Below are 20,546 nucleotides of genomic sequence, written 5' to 3' on the forward strand. Positions count from 1 at the left end.
GAGAGTAACAAGCATGGCCGATCATGTGACCAACTTTTGGCGTCAAAAGATGGGGGAAAGGGAGACTACTGGGGTAGGTGATTTTATGTCCACTTTTTTGAAGGGAGCTTCAAAAGGGGATTCAAGTGTTCCACTATAGTTTGCAAGAAGAAGAAGACAAGCAATTAAGCATGAGTCAGGATAAGGAAAAATTTGTAAATTTTCAGCAGTAATGCTTTGTTTTGTTATGTTTATAGCCACTACTCATAATGGTGAATCATTGGTGTGTTTACTGGCTATCCATGAGTTCCAATCACTGGCCATAGTTTGACCAATCACTACATCTCCCAATCCATGGTGTTTGCCGATACATGTATCATGCAGTAATCATGTAAGCAGATTAAAAAATAAATGTTACTTTGTCAAAAACATATTAACTGACACCTGAAATCAAATTATACACAACAAATAAAATGAACGCCTGACTATTAACTAACTAAATAACTAACCAATTTTCATCCATTATTTTAAATTACTACAGTGTACACAAGGCCCTGTTTCCTGATGACTAACGTGTTGACACCAGGATTAGGACTATTTAGTGATGTATGTATAACGTGTGTGTCTGTTGACAACAAGTTCAGACGTATTCTGGTTTAATTATGCTAGTCCAATGAGAGACCAGTCTCTAGTTTACCGTGGGTACACCACACAGACATTATAATGATTCCAAGCGTGATAAGATACCTACGTGATGACACTCAACTACACCAATGGATCATGTAGACTCTTCAGTGAGTGAGTGAGTAAGTGAGTTTAGTTTTACGCCACAGCAATATTCCAGCTATATGGCTGCGGTCTGTAAATAATCGAGTCTGGACCAAACAATCCAGTGATCAACAGCATGAGCATCGATCTAGACACTTCTAAAATTGATGACATGAGTCAACCAAGTCAGCGAGCCTGACCACCCGATCCCTTTAGTCGCCTCTTACGACAAGCATGGGTTTCTGAAGATCAATTCTAGCCCGGATCTTCATGGGTGTAGGCTGGTCAGCCTGAGGACAATGTTATTATACAATGGGATGACAAACAAAGGTTGACAAGTGTTTTCTACTCAACCTTTTTCCTGGGTGGCCAGCCACTGTTTAGTCAGTTGATCAACCTTGAAGGTTTTGTCAGTCCGATTGTGACGAATAGCATTTGTCCTCATAAGCTCAACAAGAACACGGTGTTTTGTCAGAGCTACAGACTCATTTGGACGCACTGAAATAAACAAAGGGCATGTTGACAACACATACAACCATAAACCTCATACGGTGATGCTGTTTTTCACTGTGTTGCTCCAAATACGTCACCTAGTAAATTCAACAAATCAGCAAATTTTCACATCTGAACAGTTTCACAGTAATCAGAATAAAATATCCTGAACCTGAATAAACAAACCCTCCTAATTTTAACAATGGATTCATGGATATTTTAGCCAATCAGATGTCAGCTTTGTAAAACATTCAGTCACTCACTCAGTCATTTACTTATCTTCCCTAATCAAACTCCTCACTCAATCACTTGTTCACCTACCCACTCACACAAACTGGGTTGCTTACTTTTGTTCAAATCCTCTGCTGTGAAGTCACTGGCAAAATATGCAACTTTCTGCAAATGATCTTGTGCTCTTCTAGCCAGCTGTTCAAAGAATCGAGCAAAGATTTGGCCTGAAACAAGAATCCAAAGAACTAAAGAAAATGTACATTTCAAAATATGTCATATAGCAGATTAACTGAATACCAGTACGCAAGCCAAATTCATCAATACAAAGTTAGGACTGTAACAGCATAGACTCCAGCAATAGACAGTAGTTACTGCCAAGCATGCTCAGTGTGGTCAGTGTGTCAGGCAGTGTGTCAGGCAGTGTGTCAGGCAGTGTGATCGTAGATTCTTGGCCATGACAGTATGATAACAGATGTTATTTATTCACCAGTGTGGTCAGTGTATCAACAGATGTCACCAGTGTGGTCAGTGTGTCAGGCAGTGTGTCAGGCAGTGTGTCAGGCAGTGTGATCGTAGATTCTGGGCCATGACAGTATGATAACAGATGTTATTTATTCACCAGTGTGGTCAGTGTGTCAGGCAGTGTGATCGTAGATTCTGGGCCATGACAGTATGATAACAGATGTTATTTATTCACCAGTGTGGTCAGTGTGTCAGGCAGTGTGATCGTAGATTCTGGGCCATGACAGTATGATAACAGATGTTATTTATTCACCAGTGTGGTCAGTGTGTCAGGCAGTGTGATCGTAGATTCTGGGCCATGACAGTATGATAACAGATGTTATTTATTCACCAGTGTGGTCAGTGTGTCAGGCAGTGTGATCGTAGATTCTGGGCCATGACAGTATGATAACAGATGTTATTTATTCACCAGTGTGGTCAGTGTGTCAGGCAGTGTGATCGTAGATTCTGGGCCATGACAGTATGATAACAGATGTTATTTATTCACCAGTGTTGTTGCACAGAAAACCTGCAGATGTGATAATCCTCCAAATTTTGGAAAGAAATTTGATACCATTGTGGCCAAATTATATGTATGTTGTTGTTTATTGTTCAGTCAGTAACCTGCTGGTGTTCTGTAAATAATTGCTTCTGGACTGGTCAGTCCATTGGTGGGCAGTATGAGCACTTGAACAGGGATGACAAGTAATGAACAAGGTCAAGCAGGCCGATGACCTGATCCATTCTTTTGCCCAGCGCTATACAAGGAGTCTGTGTATTTTATTAAATCTGTGAGAGCAGCTTGTCGGCCAACCCACTTACTCCATTTCTCCTCATCTGCCAAGCTTTCGCTGTTGACGAGGCGTAAAGCATCTTGTGATGACCCTTGGACAATAACAGCTGACAAGTCCTCCTGGTCAAAGGACATGTCTTCAAGATCTCTCAGTTCCCGACCTGTGCCAATCAAAACAACAAAAAAAATTTCATTGAAATTAATTGTGAGTCTATCACATTTATGAATACACAGTGCCATAAAGCAAGTGGTCAAATGTAACATATGACATATTTGGGATTACATTTTCTCAGTAAAGCACAGATTCTAGTACTTTTGTTGGGTTGAGTCCCATCCGAGATTCGGAGAAGCCACACCCTCTGGAGTGAAAGCCGCGGTGACTGAGCGGGTTAGGTGGCAGACTTTGTGTGCTGGCAATTAGGTGCCTAAACTCATAGGGTGTGGGTTCGAATCCCAATATCACAGAGACCTTGAATAAGTAAGGGACTGTTCTTAATTGATGGCTAGGGGTGGTGGTGATGATTTTTATGGAGAAGCATGCACAATGTGAATCACACACCCACCCCCCACCCCAAAGCACATGTGTACAAAGTTGATGACCCCCCTATCTCTAGTGGTTGTCCGAATAATTGAAATAATCGAAGATTGGTCGCAGTGACTAAACGACCAAGCAATCGATCATGTTTTCTGATAATCGAACACAAACAATTCTGGAATACTTGTTTTCATTAACAGTATTTTTCACAAGGTTGGTTTTGTCTGTTACATTTCATAAGCACTACAAGCTCATTCCAAGTCATGATTGAATTTATCCTAAAGACTCCAAGAAATTTATGTTCCTAACATACTAGTCATATTTTAAAGATGTGAAGTTTTGCCAAAAAAACCCAAAAGAACTACAGGTTTTTTTCCTTATTTGTTTGTGCATTAACAAATTTCATAAATGACGCTAACCAATTATTTTCGATGACTGATCGGTTGTAATGAACCAATCATCAATTATGAGATTTCAACCAATTCCCAACACTACCTATCTCCCCATGTTTTACTGCCACTCTATCGAGTACTTCCAACATAATTACTCTACAGTAATTTGTATCCCTTGTTAAACCAATTTCAGAATACAATTGCTTACTGTATCCTTTTTAGCTGTTGATTTCAAACTAAATGCTTTGGCATATAGAGAGTTTAAAACTTAGAATAGAATAGAATTTCAATTTGGAAAAATACAAGTACTTACACCTGCGTGTTGAGTGGTACACGCAGCAATCACAGTAGGATGGTTTTACTGAAAGGAGGCCACAGTCATCTGTATAAATAGTCTGTACATGCCAATACAAATCTATTGCATAATATACCACTTAATCAACTCTGTTACGTCTCAATCAAAACATATCACTTAATCTCCTTGATCTCTGTACATTTCAATCTTTACTTCCATCTCTGACAGTGGCCTCCTGTACTATATATTTTGCCTGTAAATCACATGCTGTCATTCACCTGATAAAGGGGTAAGAAGTCACCCAGAAACGTTGTGTTGTAAATAATAAAGAAGTTGTAAATCCATACCATACCTTGTTATGTTACACAGAGATTTAACATATAAAACTATCTGATCCTGCTATCCTACTTGTATTGCCATGTCAGTTAGTAATCTTTACTTATAAGCAGAAAATAAGTTTGACAGCTAGGCACACAACTTTTCCAGAAAATCTGTAATGCAGAATTGAATACCTATCCTATTTTGTTGCTCAGTAATGCTGGGGTGACTATCAAACAATGAGTTGAACTACTTTAGCAGCTAGATGAGCAGGTAGTGCTTATGAAATGTATATGTAATCACACAAACAAAAACAACCTTTAGTACAAATATTATTTATGCAAATGACTGTTTCCAAATCATTTGTGCTCGACTACAAGAAAACGCAATTGATTGCCTGTTCGACCAATTATTGATAATTTCAATTAATGGGAACACAGTGTTTTAGCTCGACTCACAAACATGGCGGTCCAAGGGGGCTTTACAGACAAAATGAGGGTAACAGCATGGAAAAGTGAATGTTTTGATAATTTCATAAGAGCCTGGAATGAACCATTGACCATGTGGACTGATGGATGAAATGATGCATGTAACTGCTCTGAAAGAAACAACCAAACACTCAGCAAAGTCACAGATGTGTTGTGGGTACAATGAATAATATTGTGTGTCAATCTTAACACAGTGAATTGTTTTCTGGATCTATAGCCAACATCTGTGCGAACAGGACGCACAATTGTGTGTCGCGCAAAACCCTGGGAACACAACCAGTCAATGGTATAAACTCACGAAAGTTTCATTCAGGTGAACTAAAAGCTAAAAAGTACTGTCTGCATACCATATTGAAAAATATTATCCATATGTGTTAAATAAGCGATGACATAAAAAAAAATTATTTTGAAACCCTAGTGGCCATTTCATTGGCTGGTTGAGACAATCACATGACATCAAACGTGACATACATATACAGCATGAGCTCCATGTGACCCTCCGGTACAGTGGGGATGGATCCTTCCAGCACACAGACCGGCCATAGACCAGCCATAGACCATTAGATGGAGACCAATAGAAACATAAAGGACTAGCTGTTTCCTCCTCAAATCTATGTATGTTACATCAGCCACAAAAATAATCTCTGGCCTACAGTAGATAGATACGGCCAATGGAGCTTACCTACTAAACACAAGACAGTCACGTTCCCACCACACCAGTCATGAACAATCCTGAATACATCTTCTCGGAATGAAAAGTCAAAGTTGTCAAGAAAGAATTTCCTCACTTCATCTTTGGTGAAAGGCTGGATTTTCACTGATTCCATTTTAAATTGTGAAAAAGAGAGCTTCATCCGAGAAGTTAGAATAAAAGTTACATTTGTGATTCTTCTTTTGAATGACTTAAGTGCATTGATCACAAACGACTGTACGATACCCTTGCTGTTCCGATCAATATTGTCCAACAGGAGATTCACATGAGATTCTTGATTTCCATGAAGAAATGCTGCAAACTTCTTCACCAGATCATCTATCATTTCCTGCCGATTACTGCTGTCAAAAATAGTTGATGACTTTGTTACAGTCTTTTGGATAACATCTTCTTCAAAACATGTCTTAAAGTTTTCCTCAACTTCTTCTTTTGTTTTTCCTGGAACTTTCTGACAGTCAATAAAGAAGCATGTGTGTTGCTGATGTTCCTCAACCCTTCTCAAGCAGAACTCGGCAAATCTTGACACACCAATGCCCGGTTCTCCGTCTAAACAGATCACACGTGTCTTCTTTGACACGACCTGGCTAACAAGGTCCTCAGACAGTTTTTCCCTGCCTATAAACTTGTGTTCGGCCTCCATCTCTCCGCTATCCATTGTAGCTATAAAAGAAAAACAAAAGTTATTAGGTCTTTGGGATATTTGAGTTGACGGTCTGTATATATGCAAGTCAGGACCAGACAATCCAGTGACTGACATCATGAGCATCGATCTACACAATTGGGATTACCAGGTCACCCAATCCTGTTAGTTGCCTACCACAAGCTTAATCGCTTCTCAATATTATGACAAACATGGGCTGCTGAAGACAAATTCTCATCTTGACCTTCACAGGTCACAGGTATTATGTACTGAAGCTTAACTGTTGTTATTCTAATAATTTTTTCCAGCTACATGTATTTCAGTAAACATAACTCGGTTATATCACAGTGTGTCTGGTTGGTGTTGGAGGAAAGCAAACAAGATTTGAACCCACAGTCTGATGTTTTGGGACCTGCCTATTAGACACATTGTTACAGACCAAATCCTCTCAGAACAGACATGATAATGACCACTACACATAAAGGGCAAAGTAGTTTGCTAATGCTAAAGAAAGGCTGCATGTGAAACTATCAGTAAGTGTTAACAGAGTGGTCATGTCACAAAGTCGTACACGAGTCAGAATCAAAGTGGTGTTAGCCACTGTGGGGAATAAAACAATAAAGATTATGAAATCAGAAAAATATCATGATAGTTGTCGTTTTTCCTAAGAGTTACACGCGTAACTTCATCCATCAAACATGATCACTGTCCACATGAAAAGATTCATACATTCTACTCTTTCAAGCGATTTCCAAAATGTCCTCATCATAGAACCCTCGTTATACCTGCAAGGACCAGTGAAATTAATTATTTGGGATCCCTTTGACCTCCACTTTCATAAAATGTAAAACCCTGGTTCAACACTGAACAGCAAAGACATGAAGCAAGAAGGAATGAGAAGCAAGAAAGTTTGGTCTGATGCTGCCTACGGTCCTTCAACACTGCTTAATTAAGTTATGTCAGCTGAATAAAGAAATTCATAGACCTTCATCTGTTTGATGAAACCCACTATTACAGGTATGGTGATGATAAGCCTAAACATAATTCTAACATATAGATCTACAATTCTGACACATGATCTTCTGATCCTGGTAGATGTAAGGGAAGCAACTCTGGACAGTGGACTGCAGGTTATTTGATGGCCAGTATCAACCCATTCCTGCATGTTGTGCTTGTAGTGACCAGTTGATTTACATACACATAAACCCTTATTAATCTGGACAATGCCACTTTCAGTGATATTATTTGGATTATCAATTTCTTATTTGGATTATCAACTTTTATTTTATTAATATCCAACTTTCACTTGCTTGACAATGACATTAGAATCTATGTCGCGACTCGCCCCTCACAGAATAAAAGAAGTTGTATATCCATAAGAATTGTCATCATTCTTCTAACTTTCATAGTCATTAACCCAACAGTAACTGCCCTGATGAGGGGTTTTCTGGTGTAACCAATGGTAACAGGACTTTTCTGTATGAATAACAAACGTCTGGGTATAATGGTAGTTACCTTCTACATATTTAAACAGGTTTAGCTTACAGTGCCCAGATACCGGGGGTTTCTAGGTTAACAACAATTCTTCGTATGAGAAGCAAGCATCAACACATCAAATCTCAACATGATCAGTTAATCTCATAACTACCTCTGTAACCATGGTAACAGTTAGACGTCTTAGTCTTTTAGCATGTTTAGTATCGTCCCTGACTGTACTTTGAAAAAGGAAAGAATGTCACTTTGATATTGTTGACCTAAGCAGGTCACCATGACATGTCCCTGTTGGAGTGATCTATCTATATTTCATCATGATCATTTATGTCAAAAGAAATGTGAATTTAGAGGTAATGTCTGACAGTACCTTTTCAGAAATAATGAACTTGAACAACAATAATTACAGCGTTGATTTGAATGTTATTGTCGCATATAAACTACCAGTCATGGTCCATGATTAAACAGTTCTGGTAAAGTTGGGTTGAAAAATAACAACAAACGCTTAATTCTTTAGGTCAAGCAAGATATTAGGTGAAAAACAAGCTTACCTCCTGGTTTGACAATATCTCACTGAGATTCTCAGTACGCAGACTTTCAAATTCCCAAACCAGCCACTTGTTCCTACCAGTTGATTGATGTCTGTAACATCTGTGAACGTACCTTCGGCGGTGACATTACTGCAGGCCTAACATTTGTGGGTAAGTAAACATAAATAACATATCAATTACAAACTTAGATCAATATGTTATTCAAACAGACAGACATCGACCTTGTGACCAAGCTATCTTCGGAAAAGCTTGCGACTGGGAAAATGAATTGGGAAATCCCAAAATTACGCATGATTTTGTGTAGTAGTTATCTCCCCTGTCAGTGTGTTTATTTTTTTCAAGAACCTTTTACGAGAGCTTTTATCGCCCAGTCAGTACAAAGGGAAGTAACTCTCCATATATCTTTTGTTGCCACACGAAGTCTCGAGAAGGGTTTGGACAGGTAAGACAGCAGTCAAATAAGTATTAATAAAATTTAGCTAGAAAATTGACAGCTTAATTTAATGTTACAGAAGCAAAATGGTAACTTTGTACATGTCATGGATGGAGGTGATGACACAAGGTGACCTACTTCCTGAATTTATGTAAGTGTTTGTACTTTCAGTTGTGAAGACTATTTCTTGGAAACGAAGTCTCTCAGAGAGCCGTGATGCAGCAGATATATATGCACTTTCATCATCACCACTGCACATTCGGGGAATGTTAGGGCCAAGACGTGAGTAAACATTTTGTGTTAAATAACTTTGTATTGGCTATACATTAACTTCTTTTTTTAATGGTAAACCCCATTTTCCGATTAAAGAAAAATAACAGTATCTCACTTCCATTAGGGTGATTAATTTTTTTTAATAGTTTTTTATTTTGTTGCATTTTTCAACTTTTTATACAAACAAATAACAGTGTTATTCCAGTATACATGATGAAAAATCAAATAGTTTTAGCAGAATAAATCATGGCATGATGACCAGAACGTGTAGAAAGCATTGATATTACAACTAATTATTGATGAACACTTTGTTAACATATAATATTCAAACAGTTTATGTTGAAAAACTTGGAAAGATGGCATAATGTTGTTAAACTTATTTTGAAAAATTAGTTCCTTGAAGAGAATTAAGATGATATTTATTGGATCATTGTTTTTATTTGGGTAACCAAGCATTACATGTTTCTTTTCAATTTTGAGTTTTATTTGTGCTTTAGCATGTAGCCAGTTCTCAAGTTTTTTCCATATATGGTTTACCTTGCTGCAAGACCAGAATAAGTGGATAGTTGTTTCTATATCTTCGGAGCAAAAACTACAATTACTAGTGTCTTTATATCCTATCTTTTCTAAAAAAATGTTTGTTGGCAAGATATGGTGTAAAAGTCTGTATTGGAACCATTGTAGTCTAGTACCTTTCGTACATCTAAAGGGAATAGTATTGTAAAGTGGCCAATCATTAGATATAATGTCGTCGTATAAAATGTTTAGTTCCCATTTCGATGCATGTTGGTTTTTTAAACCTAGACCTGAAATTAGAGTTTTGTACAAGTATTGCGTCCCTTTTACATTCTTACAGAGATGTTGCATATATTGGGGTAGAACAGGGTTTGGTTTGCGTGTTATTGTTTTTAAATCTGTTTTAATCTTTTGAAGATATTGTTTAATGGAGCAAATAAGACCATGATATTTCAGAAAATTTGTTTTTATGTCAATTTTTTTTAGAAACGTTTCAAATTGAAAGAAATTACCATTATTATCAATCAAGTCATTAATCCAGCGAACCCCGTGCTCATACCATTCTTTGTAGTAAACCGTTTTGATTCTACCATAATATTTTTATTATACCATATACTTTCAGTAAGGATTTCATTATCACTATCTTTTTCAGAGTTTAATTCAAGTTGAGATGTAAAGTCCCACCACGCTGAAACGACATCTTTGTAGTAATTATTTCTTATAAAAGGAAGTATTTTATCTCTCAAATGTTGACAACTATACTCAAATATATTACCATAACCTATCTTTGGGAGATTCAAAATAAAAGATTACACCATTAAGCAGAGTGTGAAAGAAAGCGTCTTAGCATGGACAATTTTTGCGATTGTATAATACCTTTTATGTTGGGCATATTAAATCTTCCATCTTTTTTATCACTCATTATCTGTTTTCTTTTTATCTTATCAGGTTTAATGTTCCAAATAAATCTGTAACATTTTTGTTGAAATGCGTTTATAACATCATCTCTTGGATTAGGAATAGAGCCAAAGAGGTGATTTAGTTTTGGAATAATTAGTGATTTTAGAACTACATTTCTACCGAGTGGAGTAAGGTTACGGGCGGACCAGATATACATTAGTGTTTCACATGCTCTAAGTTTTTCTTTGTAATTCTCTTCGACTATATCGTCCAGTATCTAGCTTAAATGTTATACCAAGTAGGTTAAAGGACGTTTGGTCCCAGTTTAGATTCTTTTGAGGACAAAGTTTCATTCTCGAAGCTTTTTGATCCTATCCATATAAGCCTTGTTTTTTCGATATTAATTTTTAGTCCTGAGAATCTTGCAAAGATATCCAATACATTTAAAACTGCAAAAAGGCAATGTCCAGAACCATCTAAGGTACAGGTTGTGTCATCAGCAAACTGATGAAGTAAATGTTCTATATTACCAATATTTATACCTTTGATATTTTTATTATTTCTTATCAATATGGCAAGTATTTCCGCACATAGAATAAATATATATGGCGAGAGAGGGTCGCCTTGGCGACATCCTCTAGATATATTAAACATAGCGGATCCATATCCATTGACTAAAACATTTTATTCGATTCCTCCATACAAAGTTTTAAACCATTTTCTAATAGAAGTTCCAAAATTGAAAAATGACAACGTTTTATCTATAAATGCCCAATCCACAGTGTCAAATACTTTTTCGAAATCTATAAGTAAAAGTAGACCAGGTATTTGATGCGTTTCTGTATATTCCATAAGGTCATATATCATTCTAGTAATTTCCCCAATATACCTACCAGACATAAAACCTCTCTGGTCTTCATTGATCAGTATATTAAAGGTCACATGCAACGTAAAACACAACTTTGCAGATTCTGATACCTTTCGAAACAAATCGTCAAAAATGCAAATTCAACTTATAAAGTTGAAAAATAACGCGATGAAAAAAAACGCGAAATCGGAGTTCAAACGTTTCACTAATTTTCCCCCGACTTTTCTGGGGAAAAGTGGTTTCAACAGCTGGGCTGCGCTCATAGCATGTGCGCAGTGAAATAGGTTCGCGCAGCTTGGAAGCGGGTTGTCCGGTGAATACTCGGTGAAAGCTTTGGTGTGAGCTATTTTTCTAATGTTTTGTTGATATCTCACAGGCTGCGAGCTTTTATATGTTATGACAGTAAATTAACTGTTTATATAATTTCATTTGTCTATTTCACCACACGTTCTTCTTACCGAGACACTTTCTCAGTTCGATACTTAAAAGCAATGTCATTATTTAGCGTTGACACAATTTCTAACTGTGATATAGATATGTCATTGTCACAGACAAAACTCAATGTCTTGTTTTATTGACACCTGTGTGTCTGCCTGCCTGTCTGCTAATGACAATATTCAATACACAACTGCGCATCACTGACCACATGCAATTTGAACTTAACACCAATCAGGCTATACACCATAAACAAAACGCATTGATTTATGGCCCGAGTTCGGGTCTCTGTCACATTATGTAATTACACAGACAGGCAGGTGTGATACTTGAACACATGACATGTTATGATGTCTGTTGATTGCAAAATGTTATACACAAAAAATGAGCATGTATTTACAAAACCCAACATCTCTATATATACACACACAATGACCCATGAAGGCGTCATCTGCTAATGAACCAGCCGTTACACTTGAGTGCACAACCATTCGCTCTGACTGGGTTCGGTATCCCGGCTGCTTCGTTTCGAGGGAGGTAAACCCAAGTACAAAATATTGCACTTTTGATTTGCGATTATTCGCTTATAATTTTGTTCTTTTGTTTTTTCATAATCAGCAATGCATATTATATGTCATGAAGAAGTGATAATTGTGTTTTAATTATGTTTGATTTTTTGGTTGCATGTGACCTTTAAGAACTGTTTTTATCCGTCTGGAAATTGTGAGAGACGCAACTTTATAGAAAATTGATAACAAAGAAATTGGTCGCCAATTCTTAAATATATTTTTGATTTATTGCTTTTTGGAATGCATGTGATGAGTCCCCTTTTAAGAGATATAGAAAGTTCTCCCTTTTTATAAGATAAGTTCAACGATTTGATTAAATATTTGCCCAAATCAATCCAAAAGAATTTCAAGAACTCTGCGTTAAAACCATCTGGTCCTGGACTTTTATCATTTTTCAAACATTTTAAAGCCGAAAGTACTTCTTGATACTCCAATTCACCTTCTAGTGCTGATGATGTAGTTGCACTCTGAGTAGATTGTCGAGATTAACATCGCTAATATCCTGTTTTCTATATAATTTGGAGTAGAAGTTTTTTACTTCATCTTCTATTTCATGTCGGCTGGATAAAATATCTCGTTTATCATTTTCTAAACGAGTAATTGACTTATTGAAGAAGTTTCGTGATTCCAATCCAAGAAAATATTTAGAAGGTTTTTCCCCCCTGTTCAAACCATATCGCTTTAGATCTTATCATAATACCAGACGTTTTTATCGTATTTATTTCTTCCAACCTGTGACTTAAAGTATCAAGTTCTTTCATTAATTCAGTTTTAATTTCATGATCGCTTGTTTGGTCCATTTTACCTGTAATTTCTTCTAATTGTTTCGTCACACTATTTTCCTCTTTCTGTCTTTCTCTTTTCTTATATGATGAGTATTTAATTGTTTCTCCTTGTATCAATAGCAATAATGTTTCAAAGAACAACTGATCGTCAATAGTAAATTCATTTTCATTCGTATCTATGTTTTCATATTGTGAACACGTTTCTGAGATTATTCGTTTAACCATTGTGACATATTTTTGATCTCTCAAAAGGGAGTTATTAAATTTCCAAAATCCTTTTCCACGGTCTATTTCATTTAGAGTAAAGGTAATTGATATAGGAGAGTGATCCGATTTAAAACTAGCCTCTATTGACGTATCTGTTATGGAGGGAATCATGTTGTGAGAAACCAAGAAATAGTCAAGGCTAGCCTGTTTCAGTGGAGTTGGTTGCCGCCATGTATATATTTTTTCATGAGGAAATCTTTCTCTCCATGGATCTACAAGATCAATTTCGTCTTTTAATTTTAGTATTCTCTCTCTCGACTTTGGATTATTATGATGTTTGTAGTTATATGTATCAATGGAATAATCTTGAACTACATTCCAGTCTCCACATACAAGTACATGATCACTTTTCAGTGAATGTATCATTGTGTCCAGTTTATCGAAGAAGTTTGGACTGTCAGCGTTTGGACCATATATATTGATTATAGTTAGTTTGTATTTATCTATTGTAATCTCTATGGCAACAATGTTGCCTTCATTATCTTTCTTCACATTATCAATTTTATAGTCTAGTCGTTTTGAAAATAAAATAGCTACGCCTCTAGAATTGCCTTTATGAGAACTAAAATAACAATTCTGACTTTTCTGTGACCTGTTTTTCCATGTCTTCAGTGAAATGTACATCCTGCAAACAGTAGATTGAAGAACGTTTCTTTTTTAAAAATCTGAACATTTCCTTACGTTTAACTTTGTCATTTAAGCCTCTACAGTTTAACGATGTAACTTTTATCGTATCCATAATAATATGTTAAATTGGAACATAAAGTTGGCGATGCAGCAAAGTTTTACACAATGTTATCTGACAGAACAAATTTCATTTTGTTACTGGTAATGTCATGTTGAAATGTAATGAAGAGTAGAAAAATATGCAACAAGAAAATTTCAGTAAAATAAAATGCCATATTCCTTTGGCGGAGTGGAAGTGTACTCGTGTCGGAGTACCCACTGATGACAGCTTTAACGTCAATTGTATACTTAAAATGTGCTTAAATATGATACTTACATTTATATTGCATGAAGTTAATCCATATTAATCCATATATGAAAAAGCAACACAAAAAACAGTCGCAAACAGAGTCATCCCAAATGAACAGAAGACCGACCACGTGTTCATACCAGGCCGGTGAAATCTGCACGAAGTCCACATGTAGCAGATACCTGTAGTCCAACTATTTATATTTGTAAGAAATTCAAACGTTTGAAACTCAAAATCAAGAAATGTAACAATTACTTAGGTCAAACAAAAAATAAAATATCTTATCAACGCAAAACGCTCTATTTGGCGCTAAAATATTTTACGGAAATCGTATATGACTATATATTAGAGTGCAAGTGGTTCATATCGTCAATAGAAGTTGTAGGAAAGAACATTTCTGTCAACTTTGTTTACATCATGACTTGGGAGTTCATATTAGATGACTGTCACTGTGTGATTTTCAAAGTTTAATCATATTTCTTCCAAGTTGACGTAGGTTTTGTTGGATCTCTCGTTTGCAAGATGACCTCTGTGCCTAACACCTTTACTCTGGTCCAGAGGTTTTCGCGATTCGAATAGTAGTAGCCATGGCGTCCAAGGATTGCTCGTTGCTTCTTCATGAGAGCTGGTAGGTCGGTCTGAATACTAGAATTAGTACCTTTCAACAGCTTTCTGGCTCCATATATCGCGTCTCTGTCGGACATATGAATGAAGGTAGCAATCATCAACGGTGGGGCAGAAGGCTTATTCTGGCGTTGATATTCAGATTTTGGTAACCTATGCACGATCTTAAAATACATAGTGTCGGCTCGGTCCTCACTGAACTTAAGCGATTTAGTGATGAACTTTCTCAATATTTCTCGGCGTCTTCCTGGGGTTCTACCGGGAATTCCATAAAACAATAGATTACTTTTCCGGTCATGTATATCTTTTAGAGTCACTTGTTTCTCAAGAATCGACTTTTCTTTTTTTAGTTCAGCTATCTCGTTACGGAGAGAGTTCAAATCGTCGTCATGTTGCGAGACCGCGTGCTCAACCCCACTAACTGTTTGTTTAATGTAAGAAATTTCACTTTTAAGGGAATCGATGGAAGCTTGAAGTTCTGTTTTGGAATTAGAAATTAGCGCAGCCAACCTTTTTTCTGAGTTTTGGACAATTTCTTCCATGTTCGCTGTAGCACGTGTTGTTCTCACTGTGTCAGACATCCCCATGTGGCGTGTGTATTTTAATTGTTTAATCGCACGGTTTTGAAATTGAAAAAAAAGTTTACCTTCAATACTTTGCCTTCCAATTGTAAGGTTTAGTTCATATACATTTGCCTGTTTTTCAGCAGTGTTTAGGCATAGCCATCCGTGGGTAGCGAGAGCGCCTCAAACACGCGACCGCCTAGGTTTCATGCACAACCGGAATGATTAATTGAATATTTAATACTTTTAACAATATGACTGTCAGTGTGATGACATTGATTGAGAATTTGAACAACTGTGTTTTTCACTGTTTAAGTAACAATTTTAAGTAACAATACTAGAAAGAGAGGTTTAGTGTTTACTCTCATTGTTTCCCAGTACACTTTGAAAGAACAGTTTTCACTGTTGGCTTGCTTTGGAAAATCCACCCCATCTTAAGTTCATTTGTAAACTGATGCATTCCTTAATGTAGTATCAGTTTTTGCATTGTAGTATGACTTTGGCCTAAATACTGATATTTCCTCCCATCCCCCATTTTATCATTCTATGTCTAAGAATAGATGTTTTTTATTTTAAAAAAGCCCTCAAGCCTAATCAATCGAAATAATCCTAATAAATAGAATACATTTCAAGTGGAGAGGCGGAACTCTTACCAATACTTGACCTCTTTTTACCTATGACATCGTAAACTCTTTGTGAGTGAAGGAGTTTTATGTCATGTTTGTATTGAATGGATTTTGCAGATACATGTACCAATTTTTGTTGGGCAGCAGATTTTGCATTAAACAGAACCAGCTATATTGTATTGGTGAACCAATAACTGATTAACAGGCATGGGGCTGAGAGATGAAAGATTATAATCTTTACAGGCCTAACCTGCAAGCCCGATCAACAAGAAGGCTAAAAACGATGCACAGCTAAGTACACATCACAGGGAACCCTGCTCCCGGTAGTAGTTCGTCAAGACAACTGCATTGTTTGACTTTCTTCTCAATCTGGCTTTCAGCATCGTCATTGCATAGATCTACTGGTGAGAGAACTGAAGCTGGTCATCCAATACTGTCGTTGTACTGACGTACATGACGCCAGCGTTCCAGACTGGTAGGAGTTGAGGATTCCAATATATCCACACCAGTGGAATCTGTCAGCACAGATCCAGAGTGAGATGAGATCCAGTGGCAGAAGTGTCCCGGTGGCATGGTGTACCAACTTTCATGAAGTTCCTTAAATGGGCATCACATATTGGTGTGCAGGACATGAAAATGGAGAGTTGTTCATAGGACAATAGTATATTATCCCCTAGAGCTGGCATTGTTTATTGACTTAATGACTTCCTGAAAACGAATGTGTCAGTAGTTGATAGGAAACCAGCATATCATTCCATAGATCTGCTTTAAATTCATCACTTTAGGAGATCAAGAATTGAGGTTGTTCAAGGACTTGTTATTTCCGATGGGGGGAATGAATCAGTTGTAGGAAACTATTATATCATTTGTAAGATCATCATTTAATCCTTCCATATGGAGGAAACAGAAGATCTTGGATGTTTTAAAGCCGTTTGTTGGGAGGGAAGATTCTCTGCAACAGTTATGGGGTCTGTGGAGCAGGTACCGCATTATTGGAGTGTTTGGCATGAGGTCTGTTGGAAAATCCAGAACAGTTGAAGAATTCATTCACCGTATGAAATCTGAACATCCATCCTCTGACTCAATTCATCACATCCTTATAGATCTGAATGCTGTTACCAGTCTACAGCGTTTCATTTTCCAAGTCAAAACAGCTTTCGGTTTCTTTGATGATGTCCAGATTGATGAAGTTGAACAGTTGGTGGGAAATATTCTGAGCAAGATGGAGAGTACTCCGTCTATATTTTATGTTGTCAACTTTGACAATGCTGAAGATGTGATAGAAAGTGAAGTGAAAGCAGACTTTGTGCTGACTTGTGGAATGCTGATTGAGAGATGTATGAGTTTGAAGATTGTCTTCACATCAACCGCCAAAGTGACCTTCCCAAGATACGCCAGCATGTACTGCTGGATGGACCTGCCGCCTCTGTCCCATGGCGATGGAGTGGCTCTGCTGCGTTGATCACCCCGAGTGTACAGTACAACCAAGGATTGATTGACAAGATTGTGGAACTGTGCATGGGTCTTCCCTTGGCAGTTCTTATGACAGGTAGGTTCAGCTAAAGGTTCTGTTAACTGAGAGTTATTTGAATATTTGACAGTGCACTGATTGTTAAGATGGAATATCTTACTTAGATGTCTGTCTGTCTGCTGTGTATATCTTACTGTCATCATGGTCTACCTGTTTATATGTCTGAATATCAGCTACCATTGACTTGTCTGTTTTTTCTTTCTTTATCTAGGCGTCTGAATCGATGTGCTGCGGTATATTTCTCTCTCTCTCTCTCTCTCTGTCTCTCTCTCTCTCTGTTTGTATGTGTCTTTAGCCATGTGTCTGAATGGCTTGGTCTGTATATTTGTCTGTCTGTTCATTCATATGTCTGGAGAGATGAGCATCATTGTATTTGTCTGTGTTAATTAATATGTCTGAATGGCTGGGCAACAGTGAATCTGTGCCTGTCTGTCTGTCTGTCTGTCTATCTGTCTGTTTGTCATCATGTGTCTGAATAGCTAGGCTGAAGTGAATTTGTCTCTTCTTTGGAGTCTATATTCACGTTTAATTTGCATAGCGACAAGAAATATATATCATCAAAGAGAATTTACATTTGAAACTATAGTCCGTTTGGCTCAAAAGCGGACCGATGAATTGCAGTCTAACTCGAAAACTAATAAACATAACATACTCAATGAAACGCTTATCATAATCAAAACATCATACCAACTCTGTGAGTTTTTGCAGAATTTTTGTCCTAAAAATAATAAAGTTGTTTAACAAACTATCATTAAAATATTGACGCAGTTCACTGTTTGTTACAAGGGAGGAGTGCAGAGAAAGGGACAGCCAGGTGTTCGAGAAGCACGTTCACAGACAAAGTTATTTATTCATTCACCTGTGCTGTGCCGTCTCCATCCGTTCTCGAACACCTATTAGCAGTTTGTGAATTTTTGGTAATATTTGACTCTCAATTTGTTTCAGGTTCAGAGCTGGAGATAGACAATCATTTCCTGACTCCAGACCAGATGGTGGACATCTTAGCCCAGAGTCGACTGGAGGCTTGTGATGATGACTCAGGTGACAGAGCATCTTCCTCATTGTCTGAATGTCGAAACAGGCTTCACAGTTCTATATAGTACTTAAAGTTTGCATAGAAGCACCACTTCAAAAGATTGTATGCATCTGCTGAAAAGGCCAAATGTCCACTGTCCACTGTCATGTGGCACACAATATCAAATACGACATGTGATTAATAATCAATCTGATGACACTGTGACACTGTTTCCATGACTGCTTGCCTCTGTCCATTCAGCATGGAATAAAGATCAAATAGGGGTTACATCGTCATTGTGTACCGGGATATTTCAATCTCTTTTTGCCCTGTCCTTCTGCAACTCCAGATAGCCTTCTAACAATGCCCTGTCCTTCTGGGAACTCTAGACAGTCTTCTAACAATGCCCTGTCCTTCTGGGAACTCTAGACAGTCTTCTAACAATGCCCTGTCCTTCTGGCAACTCCATATGGCCTTCTAACAATGCCTTGTCCTTTTGGCAACTCCAGAAATTCTTCTAACAATGCCCTGTCCTTCTGGTAACTCCATATAGCCTTCTAACAATGCCCTGTCCTTCTGGCAACTCCAGACAGTCTTCTAACAATGCCCTGACCTTCTGGCAACTCAAGATAGTCTTCTAACAATGCCCTGACCTGGCAACTCCAGATAGTCTTCTAACAATGCCCTGTCCTTCTGGCAATTCCAGACAGTCTTCTAACAATGCTCTGTCCTTCTGGCAATTCCAGATAGCCTTCTAACAATGCCCTTTCCTTCTGGCAACTCCAGACAGTCTTCTAACAGTGCCCTGTCCATCTTGCAACTCCAGATAGTCATCTAACAATGCCCTGTCCTTCTGGCAACTCCAGATAGCCTTCTAACAATGTTAACATTTCCCTCCTGCAGGTATTTTCACATAATTTTCATTTGCATATTTCATGCATTATAAATGTCTTCAATCCCAGCTTTCTAATAAAACTTTTGCAGATTTGTTATGTTTCATATCCCATAGTACCACTTTCCTGTCATGTAACCATAAAAAGCACATGTGGTACTGGGACCCCATGCTTCAGTGTGTTAGCAGCCTCCATGCTGTCAAGAGGTCTCCTCTGACTGTTAATCTCAATGTAGCACACAGGAACACAAATGTAAGTCTTGCATCTTTATTATTTCACAGTTACTATTCTATTTTGTATAAATATAATGTTTAATAGCTTTCTTTGAAGTTCATGGCCTCATAATGTTATTGTTACATGCAATATTTTCTGAAAGTGTTCAAATAATCTTCAAAGGTTTTCAAAGTTGTTAAGCATGAATTTAGATGATATTTTGTCAATGCATTGTATTTTATAGTCAAATTATATTACAAATTGTTTCTGTTTATTCTAGTTTTCCAAACCTCATCCACTCATCCACTCGTCGACTTATCCACTCGACTATTTATCCTTTCACACTATGGCTAACGACCAACGTCCAACATGTATCTTACATTTGTCAAAGTACATCAACGCATAACGTACCATTGTTTACCATCAAAGAATAAAACCCTGTGGATGCGAGTTCTGGTGAATTGTTATTCTTGTGTCTACATTTGTTTGGAAAAATTTACAGTCAGAGGATGACAACGATGTTCTTGATGTCCTCTGTGTGAGGCCGTATTGCTACACCACTCTTCCGACCTTGTGTGGTGTCGTTTCTGTATTCAACGTGTGCAAGGTATGGTGCTTATATTTTGACTTTGTTGTGCAACGTGAAAGATGTAATCGCACAACATAACTGGTGACATTCCTAATGGCACTGAGAACGTTTATTCATCCGATGTTCATGACTTTGATGGTGTCCAGGGCGCTGTTGGTGGTTCACAAGACAGAAGTGATGACGTTCGACGTTCTTCTCGTCAAAGAACTCTTACTGAAAAGGCTAAAATTGAACATTTACATCTGTTGAGAAATAAGGCTGCTACTTCTCTTTCAGCTGTTACT

At 37.5% G+C, this 20,546-nt stretch overlaps 2 protein-coding genes and 1 long non-coding RNA gene across 5 annotated transcripts in view; 2 read left to right on the top strand and 1 right to left on the bottom strand.

The window, feature by feature from the left end:
* LOC124279837 overlaps positions 1-8,455 on the bottom strand; it is a 35,658-nt gene extending 27,203 nt beyond the window's left edge. For all 3 annotated transcript variants that reach the window (XR_006899495.1, XR_006899494.1, XM_046715718.1), the window contains exons 1-5: positions 8,187-8,455; positions 5,475-6,164; positions 2,794-2,925; positions 1,587-1,694; positions 1,102-1,245 (exon numbers count right to left, since the gene is read on the bottom strand). Coding sequence is in view for 1 of the 3 variants with exons in the window: in XM_046715718.1 (XP_046571674.1) it covers positions 1,102-1,245; positions 1,587-1,694; positions 2,794-2,925; positions 5,475-6,159 (1,069 nt within the window). In the remaining 2 variants the exon portion in view is untranslated. The remainder of the gene's footprint in view (positions 1-1,101; positions 1,246-1,586; positions 1,695-2,793; positions 2,926-5,474; positions 6,165-8,186) is intronic.
* Positions 8,456-8,535: 80 nt separating this feature from the next.
* LOC124279838 lies at positions 8,536-16,560 on the top strand. The gene is made up of 3 exons (XR_006899496.1): positions 8,536-8,628; positions 8,791-8,901; positions 16,402-16,560. It is a non-coding gene; the product is annotated as an uncharacterized LOC124279838 (long non-coding RNA).
* Positions 16,561-16,953: 393 nt separating this feature from the next.
* Positions 16,954-20,546, top strand: part of LOC124279847 — a 36,330-nt gene continuing 32,737 nt past the window's right edge. The window contains exons 1-2 of the mRNA XM_046715726.1: positions 16,954-17,570; positions 18,498-18,593. Coding sequence (XP_046571682.1) covers positions 17,357-17,570; positions 18,498-18,593 — 310 coding nt within the window. The 5' untranslated portion in view covers positions 16,954-17,356. The remainder of the gene's footprint in view (positions 17,571-18,497; positions 18,594-20,546) is intronic.

This window comes from Haliotis rubra, unplaced genomic scaffold (assembly GCF_003918875.1).
Source record: "Haliotis rubra isolate DU_JTF1 unplaced genomic scaffold, ASM391887v1 Scf257, whole genome shotgun sequence".
NCBI lineage: Eukaryota > Metazoa > Mollusca > Gastropoda > Lepetellida > Haliotidae > Haliotis > Haliotis rubra.